At 42.1% G+C, this 25,290-nt stretch overlaps 1 protein-coding gene across 8 annotated transcripts in view; it reads left to right on the forward strand.

The window, feature by feature from the left end:
• Positions 1-25,290, forward strand: part of TAOK1 (TAO kinase 1) — a 144,766-nt gene that overhangs the window by 91,808 nt on the left and 27,668 nt on the right. For all 8 annotated transcript variants that reach the window (XM_073315978.1, XM_073315979.1, XM_073315974.1 and 5 more), the window contains 10 exons: positions 5,556-5,657; positions 8,046-8,091; positions 8,916-9,012; positions 9,819-9,932; positions 11,722-11,813; positions 14,770-14,863; positions 18,402-18,483; positions 21,085-21,252; positions 22,138-22,341; positions 23,611-23,745. In XM_073315978.1, coding sequence (XP_073172079.1) covers positions 5,556-5,657; positions 8,046-8,091; positions 8,916-9,012; positions 9,819-9,932; positions 11,722-11,813; positions 14,770-14,863; positions 18,402-18,483; positions 21,085-21,252; positions 22,138-22,341; positions 23,611-23,745 — 1,134 coding nt within the window. The remainder of the gene's footprint in view (positions 1-5,555; positions 5,658-8,045; positions 8,092-8,915; positions 9,013-9,818; positions 9,933-11,721; positions 11,814-14,769; positions 14,864-18,401; positions 18,484-21,084; positions 21,253-22,137; positions 22,342-23,610; positions 23,746-25,290) is intronic.

Here is a 25,290-nt window from a genome sequence, read left to right on the forward strand (position 1 = left end):
AAGCTGAGTTGCCTTTTTAGCCTTAAATGTTCCATTCTGAATTCCATTTAAAAAAACCACCCTGTTGCTTGCTAGATAAAGGCTTGCTAGGAATGATAGCAATGAATACAATAGAGACATGGACTCAGAAGGATGCCTGCCTACAAAATGTAATAATAGCAGATCAAGCCAGAATTTTTCCTTTTCCTAAGCGGTCTCTGCTGAACAATATAATTTTGAGGATCTTGAAAGAAAGAATGAAAAAGAGAGAGAATAATAGGAAATATGATAAAGCAGCATAAATGTGGGGAGATTCTCTGGGCTGTGCTTAAGGTAGACTTTTAAGAGCCATCAATAAGGCTAAATATTAAAATATTTTAATGGCATCCCCAGATTTTTTTCTTTCTAGAACACTCTAGCAGAGATCATTAGCTTGTACTTTATGTGATTCTGAAGCTCTAATTTGGAAGCTTGAAAAGCCGTGGCTTGGAGTTGCCTAGCTTGGTTGGAAAGCTTCCTGATGGTGAATTCTATTCAGTTACGGAACAGTTTTGTAGAAGTAGTATAAGCGCTGTTGCCCAACAAAGTCAGAAAAAGATTGTTCCTTACACTATGTTCTCCTGCCCTTCAAGCAGGGCAAAGGGATGGATTAGCTGACCTGACCTAATAGCGCCTAACCTTTTGGTTTCCATGAACAGACCTAGACTTTGCCACCTGTACTTTGAAGAATTGAAGTATTCATTTAATTCTTTAGCAGTTTCTGATACCTGTCTCTCCTAACCAGCCTCGAATCCTGATTTCATAGCCAAACTTCCTATGTTTCTTTTTTTACTCTGTTACTGCAGTAACTTGTTTACCTGTGTCCTGATGAAAGTATAATTTGTACCTACTTCTTGTCCTGCTCTTTTTAATTACAATGAAGTATACATATTCTGTTCACATGAATGATGTGAACTGTTCATGCTTCAGAAATAGGTTCTGATTGTTGTCAATGGATGTGTTTCTTTATTTTGAAGAAAAAAGTCAGTTAAAACATTTTCTATTTTGCTTTAAACAAAAATTATTTGAAGGAAGGTTTGCTCAGATTGTAATCTAGCCTATATACGGCAAATCTCTTCAAGGCACTACAGTATCAGTTATGCATTCCTTTGTTTTTAATGGGATTTTCTCATTGGCTCTGGCAGAGACCATCTAAAACAGGAGCATGCTTTGTTCCAAAACTAAATTGAGGGGACTCTGAAGTATGTGGTGCTGTGCTCTTGATTTGTTACTAGGGCTTGTCTACATGGGAGGATTATACTGGTATAACGTGAAGTGTGAATTTAAACCAATATAGTTATACTAGTATAACCTTCCATGTGGACATTCTTATATGTGCTTCATTTTGTTTTTTAAATGTAGCTTATTTTACTTGAAAAGGGGTTTAAGCTAAACCAAAAAAGCCAATCTTATACTGCAATAAATGTGTTCATATGTGGTTTCTAATGATATAACTCTACAAGTATAACTGGTAAAAACTTCCATGTGTAGACAGACACTTGTTTAGTCAATAACCTGCCTGGACTGACCCTGTTTTTGCTGCCTCTGGAAGCGCAGAACTGATGAGGTGAATACCAGTTGAGGTAGAGTAAAAGCTCTGTTATCCGGCTCTGTACCAACCAGAAAGCTCTACAAACCGGCATTTTCTAATCTTCGTAGAAAGTCCGGTTTATAGTCCAGTTGGTGCGGGGCTGGCAGGCTCCTTATCTGGCTCTGCGGGGCTGCCCGGAAGCGGCAACATGTCCCTGGTGCTCCTAAGCAGAGGAACGGCCATGAGGGATTCGGGGTGCAGGGTGTGAGCTCTGGGATGGAGTTTGGGTGTGGGAGGGGGCTCAGGGCAGGGAGTTGGGGCGCGGGAAGGGTTTTGGAGTGCTGGATCCAAGGGGTGCTCACCTCAGACGGCTCCCCACAAGCAACAACCTGTCCCGGCCGCTCCTAGGCGGAGGCGCTGCCAGGTGGTTCTGCATGCTGCCTCTGCCTGCAGGCACCACCTCAGCAGCTCCCATTGGCTGCGGTTCCTGGCCAGTGGGAGCTGCAGAGCCAGCACTCAGGGTGGGGCGGGATGGAATGCTGCTTTTATACCTTGGATTCATCAGTAATGTCAACTCTGGCCTTCTTTAATTGTATTAGAGGACTTCTCAGGAGTCCCAAATGTCTATTGAAGCCCTCACTCCTTCGCTGAAGAGACAGGGTGGTTGAATCATTAAATACATCCCTCTCTGAAGAGTGTGTTAAGCAGGAATGTGTAAGTAAGTGTTTACAAAAGCTAACAAAACAAGTTGTAATTAAGCTGATTAAAGCGGAAGGACTGTTGCATGGATGTAATTCGTAAAGTCCTGTGTATAAAAAAAGCCAGAATGGCTGAGAACTTAACAATTGGACATTGACAGACCATAAATCCCAATGATGACTGAACATGGTGATATTCTAAACAAAAAGAGCTCTCAGCCAGGCTTGTAGCTGTTTCCATGGCTTCTCGCTGATTCGACAGACGCTCTAGGTTTCAGAGTGACGTTTGGGTGTTTTGTGTGTGCTAGTTGCACTGATTTCTGTACAGGGGGATTGTGCAGGTATATTGTGCAGCTGTTGTGAGGTCTGTGTGTATTGGGCGGATTTATTGTGTATGCTGTCGCACAGGTGTAGCATTTGGGCCAAGTTATCCACCATCTGTGCAGTTGCTCTCATACAACCAATGAAATTGTTGCATATAACTTCCCTGTAGAATAGGGGTTATGATTGGTTGTTACCACTGATATCACAACGGTCTAGTATGCTTGGCATGATGTTGTGACCTTGGTGAAACCTTGTTCTGGGTTGAGTTAAAATCTCATTGAGATAAAATGTGAACTCGCCCTCATAACTTAGTGTAAACCCGTACCTCAGACAAATGGGGGAGAAGTTTTGCATGCTCGGGAGCTTTTGGTTGAGTATTGTTTTGGGTAGGGGTATGCATGTGTGAGAACAGACAACAGAGAGAGAGGCAAGAAAGCCACGCAGGAGCCTGGAAGTACAGTGTGACCCTAGAACAAGCTAGAGCGAACTTTGGAACCTGTGTTTCCTGAAAAGGCTTGGGGGCTGTAAGCTAAGAAAATGCTCCTATCATTCTTGGTTCCTTCTGCATTCAGAGAGATTGGACTTTTTACGTTCCTTATAAATAAACAAAAGGACACCAATGGTGTAGAGACTTGCTGTCATGTGGCTGTACATTGAATGGGTATAACTAGTTAATTCAAAATGGCTGAGAACTTAATTGGATGGTAACAGACTGCTAAATCCACTGATTATTGAACCTGGTGTTATGCTGAGCAAAAAGAACTCTCAGCCATGCTTGTAGCTGTTTCCATCGCTTCATGCTGACTCAACAGGCATTCTAGGCTCCAGAGTGACACACAGAGGAACAATCCTGGATTCTGATTAGGTAGATCCTATCCCACTCCCCTTTCAGTTGTTCAGGATTCAGTCTCCTTTAGTCTCTGTTTCTATGTCTATCTTTTATGGCCCTCACTTCTGTAGTATTTGACCACACTTGTTGATGTTTAATTAGTTTCCCCTTCACCACAAGGTTTTCACAATAGACAAAATCTGAATTTTTGATGTGAAAAGCAAGAAAACACATTTTTTTGACAAAACTTTCAAACTACCTTTAATCCTTATGTCTGAACAAAAGAGAGAATGAGCCAATTTTTTTTCCCCTTTGCAGGTCACCTTTACTTTCTAAATTAAATTACGATGGTTTTTCTTTTCAATTTGAACTTTACATGAATATAGACAGGTTTCAGAGGAACAGCCGTGTTAGTCTGTATTCGCAAAAAGAAAAGGAGTACTTGTGGCACCTTAGAGACTAACCAATTTATTTGAGCATGAGCTTTCGTGAGCTACAGCTGTAGCTCACGAAAGCTCATGCTCAAATAAATTGGTTAGTCTCTAAGGTGCCACAAGTACTCCTTTTCTTTTTTCATGAATATAGAGTGACAGTTGGACAATTCTGTGCATAGGTGATAAGATGGAACTGTTGGCATGAGGTGTAACCGTACAAAGTCATCGTGTAAATAGAAGGCTAAAAAAATATATTTTCTGGTCTTATAGGTATTCTCTCTGTTCATGGTGTGAAGGACTCTTTTTGAGCCTGGATTTTATATTGCTGGATTTTGTAAAACTGTGTTTGTATTTTAGGCCTTGTGTATACAGTTCCATCTTGCATTGGTCCTAGAAAAGGTATTGGACCTGAGGGCTGATAAGACCCAAGAAATCGGAGAAATTCCTTCTGATTTTAATATGAGGAAGATTTTTCTGCTTCTGACTAACATCAGAGCTGTTGTTTTTTATAATTTATTTGTGTCAATGTTAAAGGGACACTATGACCTTGAAATCTAGTCAGTTAAAAAACTGAGTTAAGTATCTTCTGGTGCTAAACTCATCCCTCGGTGTCCTTGCCCAATTTTATTTTTCAGTCACATTTTCCTAATTTTTTAATGCTTTTAATTTTTTTAATGCAGTTACAGTAATGTGAGATGCAAAGTGGGTGAGGGAGTAATATCTTTTATTGGCCCAGCTTCTGTTGGTGTGAGAGAGAGAGAGAGAGAAACTTTCAACCTTACACAGAGCTCTTCCAAGAAGAAGAGGAGCTCTATGTAAGCTCGAAAGCTTTTTCTCTCGCCAGTAGAAGTTGGTCCAATTATCTCTCTCATATCCTGGGATCAACAAAGCTACAACAACACTACATACAGTAATGTGAGGTGTTACTTTTAACAATATCAGATAGACAATTTGAAGACTGAAAGTAATCTTTACATTGGCAGCGTCCCTTTAAGAATATATTGTCATAGAACTTAACTCTGTTTTATATTGGGGTTTTTTGCTTGTTGAAAACTCTTCACTGACCAGTAAATAAGGTAATTTAAATTGCTATATGTAAAGATTGAAAGTGATAAAGGAGAAATGATATCAAGAACATAGTCAAAAAGTTAGTGAGTCGCAAATTAAGGTTGTCCTGAAGTAATGTACTTACTAACAGGGCTGGGTCTTTACACCTCCCAGACTGGCTTTAAGGCAGCTGGCAGTGACAGAGGGTAATGGCAGCTATCCTGTCCTCCTTCAGCCTGGTGTGTGTGTTTGACTGGCTGGGAAAACTGTGTTTTCTAAGAAGGGACAACTTAATTTTTGGAATATGAAGTGTGAACTCCGCAGGAGAGCTCAGATATCAAATGTTGTGGTGTTGTGTTCTGCATGTACGTGTATAAAATATTACATTAATTGAGAGATTTTTGCTGTAAAATCAAATTCCTTAACATTTTTATTCTCTGGGTAAATAAAATGGTAAAATATGATACTTTCTTTATGCAAAGTTGAGCAGTGTAAGTCATGGTATTAATATAACTTTTTTTTGAATTTCAAACTTCAACTATTTTGAGGAGGATACAGATCTCCCCCCACCCCCATTCCCCGTTTATCTTGGTTAGGTCATTTTTTCTCTCTCTCGCCCTTCTTTTAAGTAACAGTTTTTTAAAGTTTCTTCCTATTCCTTTTCTTTTCCACAGAAATGGCAGGATATCATTAAGGAAGTCAAGTTCCTACAAAGAATAAAGCATCCTAACAGTATAGAATACAAAGGCTGCTATTTGCGTGAGCATACAGCATGGGTAAGCCGCTCTCCACTTCTCTTGTTTCGATTGAGGGCAAATTTAAGTAAACACATGTCTCCAGCTGGCTGTAGGGGAAGACCCCTAAAATCTCTGTCTCCTACATAGAGTGATAAGGAAAAGGTGCAGCTCCCAACATGCTTAGAAATGTGCAGCCAGGATCAGTGGATTCTGTGAGCCATATAAGGCAAGTCCAGAGACCCTGCAAACTTTCTCCTCCCTTCCTGAAGGGGTATATTGATATTAGTGCCCACAACTCATTTCATTGCTGGGTTGTTAAATAAAAACCGAGTACTTGGCCACTTGATTCTTGCTTGGAGGAGAGGAAGAATGCATTTCGTTAATTTTCACTGCATTGGAAAAAAATATGGCAATTTTATTTACTAACAGTATATCTGATGTCCCAGTGAGCTTATTATCTGTGGTTCAGTGTTTTACATTTTGACTATGTTCCATATATAGCTGATTTATTCTTTTAAACGGATAGTCACATTATTAAATTGATTTTTAAAATCACTTACTGTTTTATCACAGTTTTTTTTTTTTTTTAAATTCTCCCCATTTGGACAGTCTAATTTACTTTTACCCATTTTATGCTATTTGTTTATTTTGCCTTTTCATTTTTACACCCTTTGGATGACATAAGGCTGAATAATCAGTTTCACTTTCTGGCTCTATGCAGAATACCAGTGGTCCCCCAACTGTGGGGCATGCCCCCTAGGGGCACATTGGGGCCCCAGACCTGTCCCCACGGCAGGTGGGGAGGGAGCGCTACCCAGTCCTGCTCTGCTCCCAGCTCCACTCTGGCCCTAGCCTCAGATCTAGCTGCAGCCTCGGCCACAGCTCTGCTCCTGGCCGTGGCCCCTGGATCTTACCTTGGCCCCGCTTCCAACCATGGCTCCTAGGGGGGCACAGGCCAGGTAAGGAGAGTGTGAACAAAAATGTTTTGGGACCACTGCGCTAGACTAGTGCTGCAGTGTTTGGGTTACAGTCAAAAAGCCTTTCTTTATTTGAATTGCTCATTGCATACCTACATATATATATCTACATACAGGAAGAAGTTGCACTAAGAAGTCCAACTTCAGTGGCACATCACACAGTTCATTGATAAAATTGCAGTAGTTCAAATTACAAAACAATTGTGTATTAAATTATATTAATGTGTAAATACTATTCATAAATCAATATCCGTAGTACTATAAGACCTAGACAATATTTTTTTAAGGTTTTGAGAAATCTAATTATAACAAAATTAATCTAAATACAAATAAATGGTTAGCCATAAATGATATGATAAACTTATTGAATATAATTTTCACATCCCTGATAAGTAATTATGTACTCTATTTATCTCTTTTATATGTAATTTGCTGTGGGCACTATTCTGCCCTCTTTACTCTGTGTGATTCCTTACTAAAAGACAGGTTTCAGAGTAACAGCCGTGTTAGTCTGTATTCGCAAAAAGAAAAGGAGGACTTGTGGCACCTTAGAGACTAACCAATTTATTAGAGCATAAGCTTTCGTGAGCTACAGCTCACTTCCTCAGATGCATATCGTGGAAAGCAATTCTGGTAATTTCAATGGGAATTGTTCCTGTAGTATGGTACTGCTCAACATTAGCAAGGGTGGTAGATTAGGGCCCTATGTTAGGAATAATATTAGATTGTTGTATCATCATATTTGGAAGCTGGTATTCTCCAGTTAGGCCTAGTCTACACCAGGAAAGTTTTGCACGTGTAGCTAAGATGCTATACCAGCAAGTCCACCTAGTGTAGATGCAGTTTATACTGACAGCTTTTGCTGGGAGAGCTTATACCAGTGTCCTGAGCAAAATAATCTATACCAGGAGAAGCACTTTCATACTGATATAACTGATCTACACTAGGGTTTTTGCCGGCATAGCATGTCTTTAATCACATCCTATTCAACATTTCTAAACTGGCAAAAGTATCTAGTGTAAACCTCACAGCATTCTACTACTGCTTTTATGTTCTAAGGGTACATCACTGAACACTACCCTTGCCATATATACAATAGGTAATTCCCTTTTCTTCTCTTTTTCTTATCAAAGATGTACAGTATAACTAATCTTGAGGGGAATTTAAATTCACTGGAATTTAAACAAAAATGTGGAAACATAGCTGTTGGGATTGTTTTGTAAAATCTGGTTTCCCAACACCTAAATTATTTTGGGCCTCGGCTTATTTTTCTCAAGGTTTGTGAGATGATGGTCGTTTCAGCCGGAACATAAGGCAAACTCCTGTTGTAGGGTTCATAGTACATGAATGATGCTGGATCACTAACTATTCACAAGCCGATGAAATCTAGTCACCATTTATTTATCTCTAGGTATTCTGTAATACATTATTTTGATTTCTCCCCACACAGCTTGTTATGGAATATTGTTTAGGATCGGCATCAGACTTACTAGAAGGTATGTCTCAAAGATTTCTTTGATTGAAACGGAGAAATTTATAATCCAACAGATTATGGATCAGAGTTGTTCTACAATGTTCAGTTATTTAATTGGGGGGAGGGGGAATGTTACAATAGCTCAAAATTTTACATATCTACAGTATTTTTCTGTAGTGTATAGCTTTCCTAGGCACACAATTTGTCTTCTCTTACTATCTTTAAATAGGTCTTCAACCATCTGTTTGTATTCCTTGAATTTAAGATTCTCCTTTTATGTCGCTTCAGAGCTTAATTCTGCAAACCCTTGCTGTCAGGCACAATGCTTAGTGCCGGGGTAGTCCCATTGACTACAGTGTCACTACACCCAGTAGCAAGGGTTTGCTAAATGAAGCATTTTGTTAGTTACCTTCACTTCCTGTCAAACTGTCTGAGATGAGCTACAGAGCAGTTCATTTGGCCTCTGGGAGAGTTCTGGGAAAAAAGTTGTGTTGTAATTTTTTTGTTGAGGTTTATTAATGGTAAATTAAATATTCATCTCAAATACCGTTGGTAAAATGGTTGAAAAGCTGACAAGAATTTAGATGTGAATTTAGCAGTATAGCCTTTTTTTGGGTAGAATGAGTCGCTGCCGTGTTACAGTTAGAGGGTTACGTCTGATTCCAGATTGTACAGTGTATTATCAACCACTTGTAAAGTGGGTATCCTCATGCAGGACACAGGCCTTGTAAAACTAGAACTTACAGTTTTCTAGGCCTGTGTTTACATTTTTGAAAGTATGCACTGAACGTTGTAAACTGCATTGTTTTCTTGAATAATAGATTTCACATGTACTCTTCCCTTAAGTTCATAAAAAGCCATTGCAAGAGGTGGAAATAGCAGCAATTACCCATGGTGCTCTCCAGGGACTAGCATACTTACATTCTCACAATATGATCCATCGGTAAGTACTTACAAAGTTACTGTGTCACACACTTGCAGGTAATTTATCTTGTTGATTGCAGCCTGATCATCCCAATGATGGAAATGACATTTAAGATTTGTAAGTAGAGTTGTTTGGGTTTTTTTGCAGTGTACATATCTTCTAGAATTAGTAATTCACAATAATTGTAAAATGCCAGGAAAATCCCTTTATGTAATATCTTTTATATCTGTTTTTCCCACTTGATATGGTAGAATTCAGTGGTGATGCTCATCCCTTGAAGCACAGAACACCAAGGCTGACTAAGCACATAGGTTAGCTAAATAGCTTTTTGGCAACTTCAGTGTGAAAGTTGCTTGGTATTTTTTTCCCATAAAGAAAAGTAATAACCCTCTTAAAAACTAGCTTTATGTGAATACACACACAGGGAAAAATGGCAATAAAGGAAGTCAAACAGTCTAAATAATTTTTTAAAAGATTCCTGTCACATTTTGGTAGGAATAAAATGTGTGAGTTATTGGAACTATTAACATTTTTTGTAGAATGTCTAAAAAGGGGAGCTAGCCATCTCTTATGGTTTTGATGGATTGCAGTCATGGTATTTAAATAATTCTTGTTGCTGTTAGAAGTCACTGAAATCTAAAGTTGATTTTTTAAGACACTAAACTAGATTCCAAGATCAGGCATAGAATTAAGGCTAGGACCCCTCATTACTGAAACTCTTGTACAGGGGTCAGTGTATTCTATAACTTGAACCTGTGAATGATGGCACACTCCATTGTGGCTGTTTTAGGGATTTAATAGTAATGCTTGTATTCCATAACCAGAGATATCAAGGCAGGAAACATCCTGCTGACAGAGCCAGGCCAGGTGAAGCTTGCTGACTTTGGATCTGCTTCCATAGCCTCTCCTGCCAATTCGTTTGTGGGGACGCCATATTGGTAAGAAAAGTTTTTACACACCTGTGGCTTCAAGAAGTAACATCTTTTGGTAGGCTGTCTAATTTGTTTGGACCTTACTAAAATCCACTTTTGAGACAGTACAGTTCTGGTTAAATCAAAATGTACATTGCAAATATAACATTAAGTGCTATGAAAAGTTTGATCTGTTCAGATTTTAAGGTAAGGACAGTTCAGTGCCCTCCTAAGTGTGTATAATACTTTTATTTACTTTTCATAAATTGCATATACTTTGCTATTATATTTACCCTGACTGTAAGTAGCTACAGTGAGGCTCCTGAAGCAATTATGTGCATGCTTTATTCAACCAATACCATGATTTGAAACTTCAAACGTTCTCATGGCATCTGGCTGTTCAAATTACTAAAGAGCGTTTTTTCACAGGAAAGGCCAGATTGATTGAACAGAAATCTTTGCAGACATCTTCTATGGTTTGATCTTCTACATCTAATCTGTGGTGCTTATACAGCTTCACTCGAAATTGCCTTGTTTTGTTACTCCCTTGGACGCATGTGGCACTGGCCACTGTCAGAAAACAGTATACTGGGCTAGATGGACCAGTGTAGCTGTTTTTTATGTTCATGCGGTAATTGCATCACCAGTATTGGTTAGCCAACTAGACTATTGGAGATATGGGTGGAGCAGGGAGTTGTAACGCTCATAAATGTGAAAAGCTGGGTATAGGGCAAGAATGCATTGTGTAGGTTTCCCCACATGGCTTTGCCAGTGCGGCGCTACTGGTTGGTGAACTCCAGAATGCCAGACAAGTTGGGTCCAAATCAAGACTGAAGTGACCCAGGCATATTGCCTGATATCTTGTGCAATGTTTCTTTCCATCTCAATACACCTCTACCCTGCTATGACGCCACCCGCTGTAACGCAGGTTCGCATACAATGCAGTAAAGCTCCAACACGCTGCTCAGAGCAGCGTGTTAAGGGTGCCGGGCTGGAGAAGTGGGTCTTGGGGGCGGTCAGGGGCTCCCTCACCCAGGCTCTGGGAGGCAGGAGCTGTGGGGGGGCACTTTTGGGTGCCCCACAGTCCCAGAGTGGCCCAGGGGATTAGCAGGAGGCCGGGAGCAACCCACTCTGCTTCCCTCACCCCAGCCTGAGCCGTGTCGCTAGGGGGAGCAGGCTTGGGGGAAGCGGAGCAGCCCGGCCCCAGCCTGCTCCACTCCGCCAGCTCCCAGCCACATCGCTCCACTTCCCACCGTAGGTGAGTGCGGGAACTTTCCCCAACTCCCCCCCAGCAACAGGGCCGGGGAAAGGAAAGCGGAGTAGGCTGGGACCGCGTCGCTCCGCTTCCCACCGCAGGTGAGTGCAGGGGGTGTCCTTTTCCCAACCTCCCTGCACTCACTGGCGGCAGGAAGCGGAGCGCCGCGGCTGGGAGCTTGCGGAGTGGAGTGGGCTGGGTCCGCGTTGCTCCGCTTTCCGTCACTGCCGGTGAGTGCCTGTCAGGGGGCAAGGGGTGTGGATAGGGGTCGGAGCAGTCAGGGGACAGGGAGCAGGGGGTTGGGTAGAGTCCTGGGGGTGATTACGGACGGGGGTCTCTGGAGGGGGAGGTCAGGGAACAAGGAACGGGGGAGCCAAAGCAAGTTTGATATAACGCGGTGTCACCTATAATGTGGTGAGATTTTTTGTCTCCCAAGGACTGCATTATATCGGGGTAGAGGTGTAGTTCAAATTAGTCAATTTGTCACATGGCCAATTAGGTTGAAATGCTTATGGAGTACTGTAATGTAGAATTTTATGAGAATTTAATTTTATGTTTTAGGATGGCCCCAGAAGTAATTTTAGCCATGGATGAAGGGCAGTATGATGGCAAAGTAGACGTTTGGTCTCTTGGAATAACATGTATTGAGTTAGGTAAGCCATCTTCCTTTAAAAGTACTAGACTACCTGACAGATTTTCCTCCGTGTCCAACTTGTGGTGTAAATATTAAATTTCTACTGAAAAGAATGTTTAAACTTCATTCTGAGAGTCTGAATTGTTTAACCCTGGAGTGTATTGATCTGAGTTACCATGCACGAGACCTGTGCTTGCTTCCTTGTTCTGATGGCTTTAGGACATGGTCTTTAGAGTGAAGTGGTAAGTGCGATATTAAAAATCAAGAGTAAGTTTCCAGTTTTGTGTTAATTGAACTGGCATTTTCATTGCACAAAGGAAGAGATTATTATAGACAAGGAAAACAGCAAACCCTCTAGCACTTACAGGGTTTACGCTCGGTGTGGGGTCAGTTAACCTTTGAATGAAAAAGCATGATCCACACAGAGAAAAATGTAGAAAATAGACCTTAAAGTACTAAAACACATATGGCTTTAAAAGTGAAAAGCAAAATGTTAACTTCAATATTCGTATACAGCGTAAAGTTTCCTTGAGGACTCCTATGTTAATGAAGCTTGGTTTAAACTAGGAGTGGACAAACTTTTTGGCCCCCAGGCCACATCTGGGAATAAAAATTGTATGGCGCGCCATGAATGCTCACAAAATTGGGGTTGGCGGGTGGGAGGGCTCTGGATGGGGGTGTGGGCTCCGCGGTGGGACCAGAAATGAGGAGTTCAGGGTTTGGGAGGGGGCTCCAGATTGGAGTGGGATGTGGGGGGCGCGTGAGGGCTCCGGCTGGGGGTCCGGGCTCTGGGGTGGGGATGAGGAGCTTGGGGTGCAGGAAGGTGCTCCGAGCTGGGATTGAGGGGTTCGGAGGGCAGGAGGGGGATCAGGGCTGGGGCAGGGGGTTGGGGCGTGGGGAGAGGCTCAAGGGTGCAGGCTCTGGGCGGTGCTTACCTCAAGCGGCTCCCAGAAGCAGCAGCATGTCTCTTCTCTGACTCCTACATGGAGGCACGGCCAGGTGGCTCTGCATGATGCCCTGTCCGCAGGTACTGCCCCTGCAGCTCTCATAGGCTGCAGTTCTCTGCCAGTGGGAGCTGTGGGGGCAGCACTTGGGATGGGGGCAGCATGCGGAGCGGAGCCCCTTGGCTGCCCCTACATGTAGGAGCTGGATGGGGGCCATGCTGCTGCTTCCGGGAGCAGTGTGGAGCTGCCCCCGACCCTGTGCCCCGGCTGGAGCGGGGCAAGCCCCACACCCTGCTCCCCAGCAGGAGCTTGACGGCTGGCTGCATCCGGTCTTCAGGCCGTTGTTTGCCCACCTGGGTTAAACAGATGGCTTCATAGCTATATTCAGGGTGTGTTGTCACATATGAATAAATTTGTCTGGAAGATCTCTTAAGGAAGATTTGGAACAATCCAGTCTTGAAGTATTAACATCCTCACCCAGGAAGTAAATCATGGTACTACAGTTAGAATGGGCTACTTAAAGCAGAGTGTCTGTTTAAAAGGGTTACAGGTGCATAAAAATTTCTTTTCACCCTAATGTATAATATTTTCATGATAAAGATCCAACTTGATAATAGCACTTCGATACCAATGCCCCCTAAAGTGGCAAAGTTATTCCTTCGTGCATCCCAGCGTATCTGGGGCTGTATTAACTGCCTTGTCATATCTTATTGTTTGTTCTAAAACGTCATTGATTGAATGAACAATCTGATTGGCTGGTGAACATTCTCAGAAATACACTAATCCATGTGAACCACAGAGTTTAGCTAAAAATGCTGTCTAATATTCCAGGCCGTTAACTTCATTTTCTTCCAGTACATAAAAGAGACTCCTTCAGAGTAAAGATTTTTGTTGCCAATATAAAGCAGCTTTAAGGGGTGTGGCTATCATGACATAATCATGCTCTGAGTGGACTAGAAAAGTTTGGCTGGATCCAGTGCCCCAAGAATGTAGTTAGCTCATGGTGACCACACCCCTTTTGTGCCTTATTGCATACTGAATTTCTGCATTATGAAGTGTGCTTGCTTTTTTATATGATTTTTGGCTTGACGTGGGGCATCATCCCTCAGTTTGAGTTCTGGTGAACTGGTGGGGCATGAGGCTATTTTACCAAATCCCATAACGTGGAAGTGTGTCCATTGACATCCATTGTGTGTATTATTGTGAAGTACTTGGTGGGAGATAGAGAGGAGAATGTATGTATGCCAAAGCACCAGTGGGACATAAAAAGCTGAAAATAGGAATTGAATCTTATGTTAAAAAAATTCTTCATTACATTTTCCCCTGTGTATAAATGTCACCATTTGAACGGTTTCCTTGAAATGTTTGCAGTGAGCTTCAGTTCTATAGTTTTATTCAGCAAACATTCTGACGAACCTTCTATTCTGTTGTTTTGGTGAGATCATCTCCTTCCTTATTAAAATTTCATACTGTGTTGGTCCTATGAGACTACACTAGCTTGCAAGAGAAAGGAGAGCCAGAGAGAATCTACCCTCAAAATAGTAAAGAATTAGCTTGTTATTGACTGAACATATGTATGTTCAGTCAGTGAAGTATGGTTGTGACAGTTTCAGTAACCAGCTTTGTCCACATCGCTACCATTGGATTTTGCGTACTTTTAGGTTTTAAAATAATTGTATAACAAACTGGCCAGACCCCATTGTAGCTGTGCAGCCACTGATTGTGGCTCTTACTGCTGATTTATTTATATTTTGGTAATTTAGAGTGAGTGCTCCACCATGACAACCCCCAGAATTTGAAAGCTTGACAAGACAAGGCATTTGATCTTCAAAGAGCTTTCGTCTTCTGCATGGGTAAAACCCATGGTAGGAGCACATGGCAGCACATCTTGTTGCAGGGTTAGGGTTGGTTTGGGGCCCCATGTTCAGGCACTAGTGGTCCTACGGTTGTGTCTTTATAAGCAATGGGAATAAATTAAGGGGAAAACTGAGACTATTTCCCTATATAAAAATTATTTTCTTTTATGTATAGCGGAAAGGAAGCCTCCTTTGTTTAATATGAACGCAATGAGTGCCTTATATCACATAGCGCAGAATGAATCCCCTACACTACAGTCTAATGAATGGTGAGTATTACTGAGAGAGAAGCGTTGTCGGGACTTGCTATAAATGGAGTGCTTTGTCATGCCGAGTTCTTGAAATGGCTGGATTCCAGTTGGGAAGATGTGAGCTGAAAGGCTGATAAGTAGGTGCACTGTACATTTTATGTGCACAAAATTCACCACTGAATAAGTGAATATTTTAGAGACCAGGAATGCAGCAAGTCCAGAAACGGAACAGACTTGCTGTAAGAACATAAAATCCCATGGTAAGTCATGTGTCAGTAAACATTGGAAACCTGGAGGTTAGCAGCAAATGATTGTTTTTATATTATTAAAAACAAAGTTTATGAAACCCAAATCTTGGTTTGTGGAACTACTACCATTGATTATGTATTTGCCAACACCCATAAAATAGTCACATTTTGTGCCTCCTGGTCCTGAACATTTTCTTGAATCCACATACAGATGAATCCATTTTAAAAGTAAAAAACTTAGTAATAATTGTCACACTGTCTGCAGTGGCTCATGACCATGAGTGCCTAGCCTACCTCAGGGCAGACACCTCAAATTGGTGGTGTGTTTTAAATTCAGATTTCATCAAGTCAGTAACAAATGTGAACTCCTGCATCACTATAACAGTGTTACCATGGAGTCACAGACAGTCCCCTTTGATTCTCCAGTCTATCTTGCCACCCAGACAAACTGGACATAGTGATAAAAGATCACTTACACCAAAAATCACACCACATTTGGGTTGCTTCCACGCACAGGAGACCAGTCACTTACCCCAGATCAATTGGTATCCTAGATCTTTACACCAGAGACCACGCCTGTAGCCTTTCCTGTAATAAACTATATAAATGATTACAAACTAAGAAAAAGGAATGAGAGAGCTCTTTACAGGTTAAAGCAAGCAAACCTATACACAAATGAGGTGCCATCTAAATCCTAAGAGTGATAGTTGTAGTGGTCTGTCAATTCAAAGCCTCTTTCAGGGCAGATTCATCAGGCAACCCTGAGGATCTCTGGCTTCGGTTTAGAGTCTCTGGCTCTTCAGAGTTCAAACAGCAAAAAAGATGGAAAATTTTCCAGTGGCTTCATTTTATTTCCTTCATTCAGCTTCAAAACCCACAGGACAAGCTTCCTTGCAGGTAGCATTTCCTAAGTGGGACAGGGCCATTAACTAATCCTTTGTATTGCAATGATACTTGATAGCACATCTGATTTTGATAGTCCTCATGGATGGGCAGGGTGGGAGATGATTCCCATGCCTGAGTTCACAAGTTCAGAGCAAACATTTTCAAAGTTATACAACAAAACTTACATATTTTCTTACAGCATGGAGTACAAATATTATAAGCAAGACTAATGCATGCGGCAATTTACAAGCACTTCATAGAGACTAAACACATTCTTAATAAATACCTATTTTGAGCAAAACTAACATGTAGCTGACCTAGTCTTGTATCCAGCTAAAAGGCTGTCAGTTCTTTCAGGAAAGATGTGGACAAACTGGAGAAAGTCTAGAGAAGAGCAACAAATTGATTAATGGTCAAGAAAACAAGACCTATGAAGGAAGATTGAAAAAATTGGGTTTATTTAGTCTGGAGAAGAGAAGACTAGGGGACATAAATTTTCAAGTACATAAAAGGTTTTTACAAGGAGGAGGGAGAAGAATTGTTCTTAACTTCTGAGGATAGGACAAGAAGCAATGGGCTTAAATTGCAGCAAGGGAGGTTTAGACTGGACATTAGGAAAAACTTCCTAACTGTCAGGGTGGTTAAGCACTGGCATAAATTGCCTAGAGAGGTTGTGGAATCTCCATCATTGGAGATTTTTAAGAGCAGGTTAGACAAACACGTCTCAGGGACGGTCTAGATCAGTGATCTCCGACCTTTTTATGCACAAGATCAATTATGAATTTAAGCGCAATCCAGGATCTACCCTGCCCCTTTCCCGAGGCCCCGCCCTGCTCACTCCATTCCCCCTCCCTCCATTGCTTGCTCTCCCCCACCCTCAGTCTCTTTCACCAGGCTGGGGCAGGGGATTGGGGTGCAAGAGCAGGTATGGGGTGCTGGCTCTGGGAGGGAGCTCAGGGCTGAGGATTGGGGTGCGGGAGAGGTGTGGGCTCCTGCCAGACGGCACTTACCTTGGACGGCTACTGGTCAGAGGCGCAGCGGGGCTAAGTAAGGCAGGCTCCCACAGCCCCATGTCGCTCCCAGAAGCGGCCGTCATGGCCCCTGGGGAAGGGAGGCACGTGTCTTTGCATGCAGCTGCTCTCCGCAGGCTCCGCCCCAGCAGTTCCTGTTGGCCACAGTTTCCCATTCCCGGCCAATGAGAGCTGCGGGGGCGGTGCTTGCAGGCAGGAGCAGTAGCGGAGACTCCTGCCTCTCCTCCCTCGGGCCTGCTGCCTGCCTCCAGGAGCGCACGGGACCAGGGCAGGCAGGGAGCCTGTCTTAGCCCCACTGTGCCATCGGATTTCTAGTGGCCAGAGATCACAATCAATTGGCAGAGACTCCAGGATCGACCAGTCTATCGCAATCTACAGGTTGGTGGCCCCTGGTCTAGATAATACTTGGTCCTACCATGAGTGCAGGGGACTGGACTAGATGGCCTCTCGAGGTCTCTTCCAGTTTAGTTAATGCCTGCAGCCTGGACAAGAGCTGGCATCTGGCCTGCCAGTGTCACAGTAGTGTTGTTTGCTAAGCTGCAGTCCTGCTGTTTGGATTGTAACGCAGTGTTCTGCACTTTTGCAACTTTTTTAACCTCAGAGATGTTCTGATTAGGTGCCCACACATGATATTTCCAGAAAAGGTTCTGCTCATTTTATAGATTTTTTTCTGACCAAAAAATACAAGAATTTTAATTTGCTAAAAAACTTTAGAGGAAGAAAATAATCAAGTAATTACCTGGGTTTTTGTGGATGGAGAGAGAAAAAGAAAATCTGAAGTTCTATCATCTCGATGTCAGTAGTAATGTCTGTCGGAAAGTCTGTGTTTTAAATGAAGGGGCAGAATGTAGAGACTCAGCATCCAAAGAGATGTGAAAAATTCACTTAACCCTGTACGGCCACGTTGCCAATGGATTTCAGAACATCTTGGAAGATGTGTCTGAGACATATAGGTATTGTGCTAATGCAGTGTGCTGGGGATTAAACTCATCTGGGCAGAGGGCAGGCACAAGGCCTGTGTGATAGTTGAATCTGATAGTTAAATTTGTCCCATCAAAATGAAACAGTGTTTTTACACCATTAATGATGGCATTCAGAGTCATGTGGGCCTTTAGATAACTGGTACAACATTTCCTTTCCTCTTGAATTGCACAATATTCTTGCATTCTTACTCTGAGCCAGTTTGGCAGTTGAGGTTAAAGGATCTACAGAGGAGACATAGAGTCTGGCTTGACTTAGATATGTTGGTTCAAGTGTTGAGGGGTTGGTTTTTGTTTTTTGGGGGGAGGGAGTGGAGGGGTTGATTTTGCTACAGATGGTTCCTTAATGAGATGTTTAAAATGAAGAAGGCAGCAGTTAACTCAGTTAACATTTTTTTCTCTCTTGTAATAGGTCTGATTATTTTCGAAACTTCGTAGATTCTTGCCTCCAGAAAATTCCTCAAGACAGGCCTACATCAGAGGAGCTTCTGAAGGTTGGCTTTCTTGTCCTGTCTTTTTTTTTTTTCCTTCGGATGGTATTAGAAAGAGAGGATTTTATGAAGTATAATGCTCTACAGCTCTTTTTCTTTCTCACCTGCTGCTCTTCTAGACCAAGGTTAAACAATGCTTTGTCTGTTATCCGTAATACCCTTAAGCTAAAGAACTAACCAGCTTTGTGGACTGCACTCTTTTTTGTAAGCATTTCTAATTTTACTACTCAGTGTCTGAAGCAGCTAGCTAGATGATTCAGTGATCCAGCCATATCTTCATAGTTACTAATGGAATATTCAGCAAGTGCCATAGGCTGACCATCAAATCTCTGTGTGCCCTTTGGTTGCTATGCTTAATCCTGACAGAGCTATCGTGCATTGGTTAGCAAAATATCTTTCTTTACTTCTCCTCATCCTGTGCTATATACACCTTGCAGGCTTTTACACTATTCCAGCACCTATGTGCTTTATACATAGATTTGAAATGTACCCTCCAGCATGATCAAGTGGATTTTTCTCCCACATATTTCTTTTCTTGACACTGATGCATGTAACTTGTTTGCAGAGTTCCTCCTGTTATATTGCCTGGCTTCTTCTCCTTCTCCCCTCTCCCATGTGCTGTATATATTTAATCTCCTTTTCTCTAGTGGTGAAACACAGTAAGTGTCTTTAAATGGTTGCAATGAGCTGATGCATGCCTAAGCGAATATACTTATTTTGGCAATGTACTAGTAGGTATTGAGATGGCCTTACACAAATGTGACTTCTGTGGACTCCCTTGACGGTATCAAGTGGCATTTGTTTTGGTTAATTTTTCATTCTCCTTGTAAAAGCTATGGCATTGATTTTTCATCTTTTAATGTAATGGTGCTTTCTATTCAATACTTATGTTCCAAGTTCTTGCACTATCAGCACATGACTGCTGACAGCGCAGGTTTAGATGGTCACCTTTTTGTATGTTTTAATGCTTAAGTGATCATGAGGCTTTTCCTTTCTTTACATTTGCTAGGATTTTCCATTCAAAAAGTAAACATAATTCTCCACTGATGGGCTTAATGGGAGTGTAGCGAGCCATGTCAGAATTCTAAACTTCAGGTTTTTTTCCAACAATACACTTTTTAATTAAAGAAAATTGTGTTGAAAAATAAACGTTGGTGAATTTTATGAATATGTTCCTTCCCTATCTAAGTAGCAAACAGCTGTATGCCAATTAATAGGGACATGTAGGAAATATGACAAATGTTGGAAATTGCCGTACTGCTTTCCAAAATAACAGAATGAAATTGCTAGTATTGTTAATGCTGACTCATATCTATGGAGCACAGTTCGTCCGGAAGGCTGGTAAAACACCTTCGAACACACACAGATTAGTTTCCATTCACCTTCTGGCAAAATGCAACCATCAGTGCAGTGCAATGCAGCAAGTGAGAGATTGGGGGTGGGGACAGGTACTTGTACCTGGTGGTGTGCCCTGTTTAAGGGTCCTAGACACCATTTGACCCTTCCTCCCTCCAGGGTATAATAAAAGAGCTAATTTAGATTCAATTGAGAGTCTTGTTACGTCACTGGGGATTTTTAAGAGCAGATTGGACAACCACGTGTCAGGGATGGTCTAGATCAGTGGTTTCCAAAGTGGAGTGCGCAAGACCATCCCTGGGGGTGCGTGGCAGGAGGAGCGCTGCTGAAGGACCTCTGATTCTTTGATGGCACGCCGGCAGCAGCTCGGCTCTTCCCCGCTCCGTCTTGGGTGGCAAGCCGGCAGCAGCTTGGCTCTCCCCTGCTCCGTCTTGGGCGGCACGCCGGCGGCAGCTCTTTCTTTTTTTTTCTCCTTCCCTAGAGCTGGCCCTGGGGGTGTGCAATCCAAAGTTTGGAGACCACTGGCCTAGATAATACTTAGTCCTTCCTTGAGTGCAGGGGACTGGACTAGATGTCCTCTCAAGGTCTCTTCCAGTTCTATGATTGTAAGTCTTTCTAATAATCTGAGCAGCACAGCAGTTACAAAACTAAAAGTGAGAGGGAACCATAAATGTTCAAAACCTCTGTTTTATGTCTCATCCAAAAGAGCCATATGCTGAGTTTTAGATAAGTTACTCATTTGTCTAGAATAGGAAGAAGGCTGTTTAAAAAAATAAAAGTTAGTTAAGATCTTAAATGCCACTTAGCAACCAGGAGAGACAGAGCTTAACACCTTTAGTAAACATGATAGCTGGTTGTGATTGACTGACCAGCTAATGTGTTTTAAAGGTGTTACCACTCAGAAAAGACAGGGTTTAAGTGCTGTTTAAAATCAAACATCCTTTTCCTTAGTCTAGGCAAGGTCTCTGGAGGAAGAGTTCCACTGAACTGAGTTGCAGACCCTACTTTCCTGCAACATCTTTATATCCATGGATGTCTTTCATCAAAGTACTGACCAGGCTCAACTCATCTAGGTTCTGAAATCTGATAAGACCCCAACCTGAGCTAGTATGGCTGTAGGCTACCTTCTTCTTCTACCTATTTAGGGAGGAGGAAGAAACACGACCAAAATTCATGAAGGTAGTTTCCAACGAAGTATGTGCACTGGGGATCTGAAATATTAGTCACCTGTCTGTGTGTGTTCTGCAGCACATGTTTGTTCTTCGGGAGCGGCCTGAAACAGTGTTAATAGACCTGATCCAGAGAACAAAGGATGCAGTGAGAGAACTGGACAATCTGCAGTATCGCAAAATGAAGAAGCTCCTTTTCCAGGAGGCACACAATGGGCCTGCAGTAGAAGCACAGGAAGAGGAGGAGGTAAGAAGAGCTAAGAGAGACGATGGATCTCTCAACGTGGGGATATTAATAATGATCATTAGGATTTAGAATAAACTCATCAAGATGAATGGAGGCTGTTCCTGTCATTCAGAGTTATTGCTGCAGGTTGGCTGCAGCCTCTGGCCTTGTCCACCCTTGATTCTAGCCAGCCACAACAGGGCAAACTCCTAATATAGGAAATGAAAGCCAGGACTTGCACCTATTCTTGAAACCAGGATGCAAATCCTGGCATTCCTTGCCTTCTTGAGGGGTTTGTGCTGGTGCACCTTCACTGGTCCCTGAAATAAGGGCTAATCGCAACCTAAGCAAGGCCACTGACAGTCGTTATTGCATCAGTTACATCTGGATCATGTTTTGAAGGTTTTTTCACCTAACCATAAAGGGTAGAAACACACACTTCAAAAATAAATAAATAAAAAATTAAAACCTAGATTCTGGAGCACATGGTAAAACCACAAACCAGAGCCAAAGCCCAGTTCTCTCCTTCTGCAAAGGGGACATGAGTAAATTGTAAAAGTGCTGGCATTGCTCTTAGGGGAAGATAATACTGCTGTCAAAACAGTTACTGGGGACACAGTATTGCTGATTCACTGTCGAGTTTAACTTCCTAGCGTGCTCCCTTCTGAAAAGAATCTGATAGCAGCCAGGTTAATCTTGCAGCAGATCTCTTCTGTCCCCACCATTCCTGCAGGAGAAACATTTAGTAGCACATGTCTGAAGAGTGGGCAGCTGCAGTGACTTGGCAGGTGGATGCCGGTATAAAGGCATCTCAATAATATATTGTTTGGCAAGATTGATAACTTTACAGTTGCGATGGACTGTTTTATTTTAAAGATGGTAACCAACTATTTTTCCTCCCCTTAGGAGCAAGACCATGGCATTGGCAGGACAGGAACAGTGAACAGTGTTGGAAGTAATCAGTCCATTCCCAGTATGTCCATCAGTGCCAGTAGCCAAAGCAGTAGTGTTAACAGTCTTCCAGATGCCTCCGATGACAAGAGTGAGCTCGACATGATGGAAGGGGACCACACTGTGATGTCAAATAGCTCTGTCATCCATGTAAAGCCTGTGAGTGCTAGCTTTCTAGCCAGACCAGCTTGAATGAGGTTGTGATTTCACTTGGTGTGAATGGTGTAGTGTGTGCAGGTTTTGGTTTGGTATTAGAAGAGGCATAAATCATTGCTTCCTATCTCGCAACATAGTAATGCAGATTTTAAAATTTTGTACCAAAGGATTAATGTGCATTCAAAAGAAGTCCTCGTCAGAAGGCTGACGTAAAACTTTTTAAAAAGCCTGTTTTTTAAAATTAGCTGCATGGCAATTTTGTGTTAGTTAAATTGTTTCAAAACCAGTTTGGGATTGCCCATTGGGAATTGGTTTATTTAGTGAATGCCCTGGGCTTATCGAGTGCTGTTTTACAGGGCAAAAGCTGTAAGTGTTCTTCCTCCTTTTTACTTCCTCATTAGTGGATTCTCAAATACTAGACCCACAACAGTGGCAGAGAACTGTTCCTGAACCACCCAGCTTCCCATTACTTGACTGAATTTTTAATTAATGAACCAAGTTACACAGGAAAAGAATTGCAGCATTCTGAGCATGGCATGCTGTGAAACCACTTCCCTTGCTTACCTTGGAATGATGAAGGATCAGCAACAGTCTCTCTTTTTGAACCATGCTGCTCTTACTACACAGAGGTCATGATACACTTTTCAGACTCATATGTTTTCATAGTTAATGGTGGGAGTGGCTGTAACTTTTTCTTTAATAAGATATAGAACAAGGATATATGCCTTTCCTCAGGCAGTTGATTAGCATATACCATAGTTAATTACCAATTGCCTGATGATGAATCATAGATTCAAAACATAAACATATAAAATATGACATGGCAAATCAAACGTTTGTTTTTCTTTGAGTGTTTCTACAGTTAGTTAAATTAACCTCATTATCTGGCATGATTGTGAAGAAGGAGCTTGTCCGGCTGGCTGGGTTAAGATATTATCTGCTATGTAGTGTGCTGGTTGGAAGTAGCCTGTTGAACATCTCAATAATTTGTTTCCCTTTATTATTTTTTCCACTCTCACTGGTGAGCAAGTCGCTTTCCTCTTAGCCATAACAATGTGAAATGAAATTTCAGCATCCTAAGTTTCAGGGTCAAGGGTTCTGTTTTCTATACTATATTTTCAGCTGGCTTATTGTCAGCAGTTGCCTTTCAGGACTAGTGCATCTGATGCATTTTTGCTTCTATTTTCTTAAGGTTGTCTTTGAAGCATGACAATCTGAGTAACATGGATTCTCCTTATTCACTCTACTGTTAATATTTCTCCCTCTGTTAAGGAGGAAGAAAATTACAGAGAAGAGTCTGATTCTAGAACAAGGACATCAGAACCACAGTCTCCACCCCAAGTATCTCGCCACAAGTCACATTACCGCAATCGAGAGCACTTTGCTACTATACGCACAGCATCACTGGTAGGTTTAGTTTTTTCTGTTGCTTAAATTGTATAAGCATGATGAATTTGGAGGTTTAGCTATAATGTTACTTCCAGCTTTTAGGATTTCATCAGAATGTGAAGTGTCATCATACACTCAAAAATGTTATCACAAAAATAGTTAGAGCTACCTTACTAACATAAATATAACCCCCAGCTTATTTATTTTCAAAAACAATGCCTAGTAGTACATAGGGAATCTGCAGCATCAAATGGCTTATAGTTTCATGCCACAAAAGCAAGTATTCCCATCTAAATTTTACACCCTAGTTTCTGTATGTGTACACTGTATGCACGTATAGGTTAGTCAGCTGAACCAGTTCTCCTTAATACAGAAATAAGATTGGCAGTCCAGTATGGTGTTTCCATTATTGCATTGCTGTGAAGCCATGCCATAGATCAGGGGGTTTCACAACAAAACTTTTAGTGGCTTCAGTGTGGCACCACCAACTCTTGCTGGTGGCCACTCTGACAAATTTTCTTAAAATACTTAATTAACTTTAGGAAAAACAAATAAATATGCACATACACATGTCCAAATCATTGTAATTTATATATGTAGGTTTTTTGCAGATTCTATAATAAAAATAATGTACAATTGTATTTTAGTGTACCTGGCCCCTGCTGCCTCCCCTGGCCCCCCATCACCTCTAACCCTGCTGCTTCCCCCGGTCTCCCACAGATCCCTATGGCCTCCACTGCCTCCCCCAGACTACTCATTGTCCCCCTGAACTCCGCCTTTTCCTTCCTCTCCTCCCCCCATTGCCATGAGCTCCCTTCTGCAGCCTTGCACCCCAGGCTCTTGACCATGGTGCCTGGTAAGGCTGGCCCAGATGAAGCCCAGTGCCCCACGACTGGAGCTGGTGGAGTGGCGGGAGGGGTGTCCTGAAGCCTGGAGTTGCTGAAGCTCATCCCTGGAGTCCCACGGCTGAAGATGGGGGATGGGGCTGAAGGCTCCCCCCAGCCCCTGGGCGCTGCTTTGCCCCCTCCTGCATTTCTGCCCAGGAGGCTGTCATGGCTGCAGGAAAACCCCCGGTGGTTACCTTTGAGAAACACTGATCTAGATCTTGCAAAATTTAAAGTGTATCTGTAAAATGGTCACTAGCCAGCATTTTTCACAATACAAATTGATGACTTTCCTTAATTTTTACTAGTGAAACGCAGAGAACTTTTAACCCATCTATAACTGGACTCATGATTTTCCAACATAAACATTAATATTGAATGCATTTGAGGTCTCATCTTCTGTGCCTCTGGTGTTGGAGAGGTGAATAGCACCATATAAAATGGGGTCACATTTATAAAAGTTTAGGCCTCGAAATGAGACACATAGTGGCCTCTGTGCTAAACGCTTCTAGACTTTTGAGAATATGTTATGTTAAACCATATTTAGCTGAGATTACAGCTATTGCAGAAATACTGCTCTAAGCTAAAAAAGAAAGCAAAGTCACGCTTTAAGTGTTTGCTAGTACAGGGTGCTACCCTTCGCCTCTGTGAAGTTTTTTCCTCAGTAGAAACCCACTTG

Source organism: Lepidochelys kempii, chromosome 17, assembly GCF_965140265.1.
Source record: "Lepidochelys kempii isolate rLepKem1 chromosome 17, rLepKem1.hap2, whole genome shotgun sequence".
In the NCBI taxonomy this organism is placed as follows: Eukaryota; Metazoa; Chordata; order Testudines; family Cheloniidae; genus Lepidochelys; species Lepidochelys kempii.